Genomic DNA, 7,847 nt, shown 5'->3' with positions numbered 1-7,847 from the left:
CATAGAACCCCCAAGAATTTTAAACTACTTTCACCCCTGTATATTAATATATCTTTTTGTTGGTCTTTGAAATAATCTTTAAATTTAATAGGAAACTGACTAGATTTTTCATTAGCTGCTTGCTGTAATCATCAAAATGAACAGGAATGTGTCATTTTGTGTGAAATAAATCTAGATATGCAATATAGTTTTTTTTTCTAACTACTGAAATAAATTACCTTATTAATTCTATTTTGTTGAGATTAACCTGTATACTCCAGCATCATATTTTGTACCTTATGCTGCTCTTAATTTGAGGTCCTTTCTAGCACTACATGACATTTGGTAAAACTGACAGTGCTAAAGTAAAATTTAGAGTTGTTTAAAACTGTAACTACACCCATGGCAGCAACATTCATCATCCCATTATGTCCTGTCATTAATGGTATGGTGTAATTTTCAGGAAATGACACAGTGTACTGGACAGATATGGGGCTCAACAGAATATCCCGTGCCAAACGTGATCAGACCTGGCGGGAAGACGTCATTACTACAGGCATCAGTCGAGTCGAAGGCATCGCTGTTGACTGGATTGCTGGTCAGTATTGTGTCTCCCCAGATCATGGTGTTATTACTACAGCCTGTCAGCTTGCTAGTGACAGTGAACGATTTTCACTTTCTGTTCACTGATTCTAGTTATGGCAGAAAGTAGAAGCTTAGGTTTAATGTTGCTCCTCTATAAAAAAACAAAAAAATCTTCAGCAAACAAAGTAAAATCATTCATTGCAAGAATACAAATGCAATATGACTTAATGTACTGCATTTTATTTAAAGTATGTTCATCAAAGGAAGTACTTGGTAACAAAAAGACTCTAGAGGAGGTGTAAAATTGTTTATGGTGTCAGATTTAAAGAACATGTTAAAAATTTTCATACCATTAAGTTCACCTCACAAGTTTTCACTTACAATAGCTTTTCTTGTTTCCATTTGAAGTGGTGTATTATAAATTTCAAGTACCTGAATTTTCATGGATGTTTGTCTCATTTTTAAGTTTTTAAATGGGCTTGGATCCTCCAACTACTGTAATAAATTACAAATACATGTTATTGACTGTATCACATCAGTCAGTTAAAACAATGGTGAAAACAAATATATGTATCCATACACAAATAGCTGGTTTCTGTCTCCCTAACCATATTAGCACGGTGTATTCCTGTCTATCGTAGATTATGTTTCTTTTGCATTAACGTTTTGTGTCTACACAGGAAATCTGTACTGGACAGATCATGGTTTTAATCTGATTGAAATCTCCCGCCTTAACGGTGCATATCGCTCAGTGGTGATATCTGAAGGACTTGATCAGCCAAGAGCCATTGCTGTTCATCCACAAAAAGGGTAAGGAATGTCTCTCTGTTTTATGACTGTGTTGTCCAGTTGTGCAGTGCAACAGGCTGCAACCAGGGGGATCAGTTGGGTTTTTGATTGTGTGAGGATGTATAGCAAACTGATTATTACTTAAACTCTGTCGTTTTCCTTAATGAGAAAAACTGGTTCTCACACCAGACCTTGTCTGAGCACTTGAACGGTTTCATGTTTGTTTACCTGCTTATTGATGCAGCTATTCAGTCAGCCAATTACTTGCCAGCTTTGCTGAGCATTGGACCGTACACATGCAGCTTCTGTTAATGTCTGCATCAAACAGAAACATTGAGAAAAATGTATTCTTAGTGATTCATGCCAGACTGCCTCGATATTGGCAATTGAGAATGTATATTAAAAACATTTTCCTGGCATTCCCCGCAGTTTAGCCTGCCGATAAACATATGTTTGAGTAGTCAGAGGTGAAAGCAGAGAAACATTAGAGCACACTATAGATATATATGTAGTTATCTAGGTTATAATCATAAAGACCCAATCCTCAGAAATGTGTGACTTCATTGTGATGGTATGCGCAACAACTGGAAAGATGTTAAGTTGTTTGAAACAACTTATTGTTCATGATCTTTTATTCTAGCATGTAATTAAGATGTTTTACAAAGCACTTCTCTCATAGCCACTTATATGACACCATCTTTAAAACTATGTGTAGGTTTTCATAATTCAGTCGATTTATGAACAACGAAACAATTATACCAGCAGGAGCCATATCTGCTGATATGAAGCAACATGAATCTGTTTCCATATGGTTTAAATCAAATTCCTTCCAAATGAATGTTGAAGCTGAAATTGAGACTCATGGAATCAAGCAGCAGTTTCCACCCTGTGGTCTGGTTTTGATGAACCTGTGTGAACTGTAGCCCCAGTTTCCTGACAGGAATGGCACCCAGTATGGTTTTCTTTTTAGCGAGTGGTGAATAAAGCTACTAGTACATTTCTATCATCTCACATCAATCTGCCTTTTCTCCACCAACCTCTGACATCAACAAGATATTTTCCTTCACATCACTGCTGCTCACATTACTGTTTTCCCTTTTTAGACCAGATGGTTTGCATGACAATCCAAGTATAATGGCTGCTTTCTGAAATACTCACACCAGCCTGTCTGGCACCATCATCCCATTTGAAGTAAATTAATTCCCTTTTTTTCCTATTCCGATGCTCGATTTGAACTTTGACAAGTGATCTTCACCACACCCGGAGGGCTTAAATATATCAAGTTGCTGCCTTGTAATATGCTGAGTCACTAATTGTGCTAAGTCTGTTTCAGCACAGTTTAAACACATCTAATAAGTGTCAATATTGAAAATGTATGCATGTCAGATGTTGCACCTTGGTGCTTCCCATATGTTTTCGCCTTAAATCCCAATGCTGCCTAGTTGCAAGAACTTCCTGATATTGTCACATCCATTGACTAATGAGGCACAGTTGGCAAACCCTTACATAAATTTACCATGACAGTAATGTCAATACTTCTCTTGATGACCTGGAGGGCTAATAGTTGCAGGTTAATGTCAGTCTCCCATTGCTCGATTTTTTTTTTCTCGAAAATTGCAGAAATTGACAGATGACATCTAAGTTCTGACTTGAAGCGTTTTAATAGGTACTTTGTTGATCTTAAGATCAAAACCAATGTATGTGGTTGTTCTGGGTGTCAAACAAGGACAAAACATAATCTGCAGTCTAAGTTGTGTTTTATTGTAGAGCTCTTATTATTTTCTGTTAGGTAACACATACTGGCAGTAATCCACACCTAAAGTCCAGTAATCTGTTCTATCTTGTAGCGTTTTAGCCCGATGTGTCCAATGTGGGTTTGCTTCATTGTCTTATTCTCTTTGTGGAAATTAAGCCAAGTGGGTAAAGGTCACTTTTTGTGTGGGTCCAATTATTCTTGACAGTTACCTTTTCTGGAGCGAATGGGGGCAGAATCCCTGCATTGGCCGCTCTCGTCTGGATGGTTCAGACCAAGTTACCCTCGTTAATTCGGGCATCGTATGGCCCAATGGGATTTCCATAGACTTTGAGGTACAGTCTACAACACAAGCATTGTCTTCAACCTGATATACTCGGATATCCTACACCTCCTCTTTTATCATTTTGCTTTCTTTGTGAAATTTTAATGTGCATAAGAGGGTGGTCTTTGATCTGCATTTTTTAAATTACCTTCCAGGAAAACACATTATATTGGTGCGACGCACGCACAGATAAGATCGAGAGGATCAACCTTGAAACAGGTGAGAGCCGGGAGATTGTAATGTCAGCGGCCAACGTAGATCTGTTCTCTGTGGCTGTGTTTGGGCCTTACATCTACTGGTCTGACAGGTAATTTATTATTTTCCTAAATACACTCAAATTCCCTGGCCTGCAAGGCCCTGTATTTTAACTTAACATCAACCTAAGTCGACAAGCATCTCGTGTGAAAATATTACAAAAAGCAATTGTTCTTACCAAAAGTCAAAGCCTATTTTTGTGAATGCAGACAGAAACCTTTGTCACCAGCATCCTAAATCCTTCTTCATCCCAGTTATAATGGCTTATTTAGGTTCATGTTTTTCATCTGACTCACATTTAAACTAGTGGTAAAAACAGTTAATTTACTTCTCCCTAATGTCTTGTGCAACTAACCTGCATGCATTTCTTTTTTGTGGAAAGAAAAGCAAAAGAGTAATGTCCCTTTTTATCAGTTCTATCAAGAAAATGCTGTTTCTTTTTTATCCCTTCAACTTGTCTCAACCAAAACCTAGACTAGAACATTTCTTAAACATATATTTATTAGCTGCCATCACTTTTTGTGTTAATGATGTTCAGGGCCCATTCCAATGGCTCAATCCGCCGAGCTTTTAAGACCGACGCCAGTGAGGATGTAACCATGAAGAGTGGCCTAGGGGTCAATTTGAAAGATGTGACAGTTTTCAACAGAGATAGGGAAAAAGGTAGGATTTCACTTTATAGTCTGATTCATTTTTCATTACACATTCTGTCACTTTACATCTTTTGTAATTAGTTTGACACATCTACAGTTTTATAAATTTTTTCATGTACGTATACATATAAACCAATCAAGTTTATTTGTTAAGCTTCAAATCTCAAATTTTGGACTAGTGCAGGTGAGGATGCACCTGATAGTAATGTGAGTGTAGTGCAAGTTAAGCAGCAGTACAATTATTAATGTTTATCAGTGTTCAAATGTAAGCAATGTTATGTTGATGTTTGTGGCTCTAATATGGTCAAGTATGAATAAATTCCAGGAATATGATATTGCAAGGCTCTGTACTTGTCATAGTTGTTTTCCCATCTGTCATATATAGGCAGGACAAATTATACCTGACTGCACAAAGCAGGAAATAAGGCAAGCTGGTAACTGAACATGTGTTGTATTTTGAAGGCACCAACCCCTGTGCCAGGGGCAACGGAGGCTGCCAGCAGCTGTGCTTTCACCTGGGAAGCGGTCGGCGAACCTGCTCCTGTGCCCACGGTCGCTTGGCAGACGACGGTTTTGCCTGCGAGCGCTATGAAGGTTATTTACTCTTCTCTGAAAGGACTATCCTGAAAAGCATCCACCTCTCGGATGAGAATGACCTCAACTCACCGGTTCAGCCACTGGAAAATCCGGCTTTCTTCAAGAACATTGTTGCACTGGCCTTTGACTACAATCAGAGCAAATCTGGGACCAACCGGATCTTTTTCAGTGATGCGCATTATGGAAATATACAGATTATTAACGACGACTGGGCAGGACGATATATTATTGCAGAAAGTAAGTGGATTTCATTCTGGCAAAATGTGTTCCCACTATAGATTAATTACTTTCTTTTATCCACATTTCTTTATTGCAGACATGCTCTTATGTGCACATAAATTCTGGGACTTTAAGGTAGCCATGTGTAAAAGCACAATAATTTCAGGTGGTTCATGATACCTTTTATGCCATGTCTACAGCCAAAGACACATTTATTGACACTTCTGGTAAAAGTCTACGGTGACATCATCTCTTACAGATATTCTTCTTTAAAACCAGTCTTTCATTTGAGTATATATATTCAGTTCACATGTTTAGAAGCTGTTTTTACCTAAACCATCTGTGGCACAGTTATTTGAACTAAATTATTGTAGCTACAGCATTATTTTCATATATATATATATATATATATATTTTTATAAATACTTTACTTTACTAGAATCTTTACTTTATTTTTGATTAAATAGTTGTGTTGCTATCAACAAATAATCAATTGCATTCTGTTTGGGTCAATGTCACAAAGGATTCTGGGGTTTTTTCACCTTGTACTCTTTAAAAGAAAGCCATTCCTTTCAAAACTATTCTCAATGTGTTTCTAAGCTTCCTCCTAGTTCACTGCTACCAATTAAACAAGGGTCCATCTCCATTTATTAATCACCAAATGTCAGCCAATCCCATCTTGATGAGCATGGTTGGAGTGAGATAAACAGCTGAAGTATCTCTTCTCCACAGCTTGCATTCTCTTCCATTCTGCAAAGTTTCCACAGGGAGCAGAGCTCAGCACCTTCCCATCCTCTTCTTACACAGGAAGACTAGCAGAGTGTTACTGATCCATTCTCACCCATCCCCCATCCCATCTCCCACGCTCCTGCTGAGGGAGCTTTCTGCTTATTTATTTATCTTCTTGAAATGAACAGGCATTATCAAGAACCATCTGTCAGGAGTGTTGGTGTCCTTCACGCCTTGCCACTTGTGAAATGCAGAATGAAAGAGGTCCAAAAATTTTGCTGAAGCACCGCTTGAGTTTTTCAGTCAACAACACTTTCGCATATTCACGTTGTATGCAGCCATAATGCAAAGATTAGCTTCAGGACATTKTGACTGTCCCCGGTTTTGTATTTAGTGTTGGTTCAAAGCAGAATTAGAAGCATTGGGGCACTTTAAGGCAGCATCAAAYACTGAACTGTGTGTAAAATTAGGCCTTTTGTTATTTTTTTTACTGAATCCCATCATTGAGGAAAGGTGACGATGTTAATCATCCATATTTCCCTAATTAAACTCTGTGTCCCCCATTAATTACTCCCTCGCGTGGCCAACAATTTGTGAGCAACCCCAAGCTGCCAGACAGCTTTTATTGCAAACTATTAATTAGTTGTCAGCTGACTCAGGCAGAGTCTTAAGTATTTTAGAGGTGGTTTATGAGTTTAGAAAAACTAGTGTGCAAAAACAAGGATGAGGATAKATCAGGTTTGCTATATGTTGCACTTGGATGCCATGCAAAATTTGTGTTAATGTTTAATTCACCTACAATTATTTTGAAATCCTCCTAACTTTAATAATTGACACAAAGTAAATTAGCTTTCCATCCATAARAAAACAAATTAATTTAATCGTATAACTGGCATAGATGTCACAGCTTGGCTTTGCATATAAACAAACACAAATATTAGMATTTTTGTATAATACAGTGCATGTTCTGAAAGCCTAAAATAAAGCAACTTAGATTTGACTGCCCGTGATTTAKTTAAGTCATATTTAAAGCTTCACACTTTTCTAGAGTAGCATGTATTGGTATCACCTTTATTATTTGAACTGATTTGTTGAAATAAACATTCATTCATTTCTGTTCAAAAAACAAAGAAGTTTTTTTGTTGTTGTTTTTCTATTTTGTTTTTTAAAAGTCCTGTGTTAAACATATTTAATAACTTTGTAACCAAATAAAACAAARATAGATTCTGACTTTGTGTTAATGTCAATACAGCCATAAGTCAACCTATAACACCTAATGATGTAACAGGTTTATATTTGACAGCAGTGATTCTAGTTGTCATTTTCTAAAAGCTAAAGAATAAGTCACTATGCTTTGCAGCTAGTTTGAAGTGTTTGTGTTGACATGCTGTCTTAGTCTGTTTTTGTCAGACATCACACYGAGCATCATGGCAAAATCTCAACTTTGGTCTTATCTGATGTTCTTTTAAAAGTTATTGCGCTTCTTTTGTTTGTTTGTTTGTTTTTACTAAAGAAAAGCCCTTTCTTCTGGCAACCCTTCCAAACAAGCCATTTTGTTCAGACTTCATCAAGGTTCCTCAACTTYAGCATTTAACTCACTGACTGTTTTTTGCAGTTTTCTGAGCATTGCAAAAACTCACTGAAAATGTACTGAGATGTTCAGAACTTGTTTGGGAGTTGACTTTGTGTTGAGTGACCAGCTGGTTCTGTGGCTTTAAACAAACAAGCCCAAATCATCTTTATTCCACCACAGACCTTGACTACACATATGAGGTGTTTGTACTGATATGTTGTGTTTGGTTTTAGTCACGTTTCCTGCTGTGCATTATGGCAAAGCATACCATTCCATACCATACCAACTTTATTTATAAAGCACTTTAAAACAACCACAGCTGATACAAAGTGCTRTACATTAAAACACAACATAACAATAAAAAATAAAAACTCTTACAATTTAAAACAA

The 7,847-nt window shown here is 37.1% G+C and overlaps 1 protein-coding gene across 6 annotated transcripts in view; it reads left to right on the top strand.

Moving 5' to 3' along the window:
* Window positions 1-7,847, top strand: part of lrp1bb (low density lipoprotein receptor-related protein 1Bb) — a 316,436-nt gene that overhangs the window by 221,989 nt on the left and 86,600 nt on the right. For all 6 annotated transcript variants that reach the window (XM_008402891.2, XM_008402881.2, XM_008402905.2 and 3 more), the window contains exons 36-41: window positions 443-577; window positions 1,245-1,374; window positions 3,315-3,441; window positions 3,587-3,738; window positions 4,225-4,349; window positions 4,802-5,173. In XM_008402891.2, coding sequence (XP_008401113.1) covers window positions 443-577; window positions 1,245-1,374; window positions 3,315-3,441; window positions 3,587-3,738; window positions 4,225-4,349; window positions 4,802-5,173 — 1,041 coding nt within the window. The remainder of the gene's footprint in view (window positions 1-442; window positions 578-1,244; window positions 1,375-3,314; window positions 3,442-3,586; window positions 3,739-4,224; window positions 4,350-4,801; window positions 5,174-7,847) is intronic.

Source organism: Poecilia reticulata, linkage group LG2 (assembly GCF_000633615.1).
Source record: "Poecilia reticulata strain Guanapo linkage group LG2, Guppy_female_1.0+MT, whole genome shotgun sequence".
Lineage (NCBI taxonomy): Eukaryota > Metazoa > Chordata > Actinopteri > Cyprinodontiformes > Poeciliidae > Poecilia > Poecilia reticulata.
The sequence above is the reverse complement of the archived record's forward strand: the minus strand, read 5'-3'. Positions and strand labels throughout refer to the sequence as shown.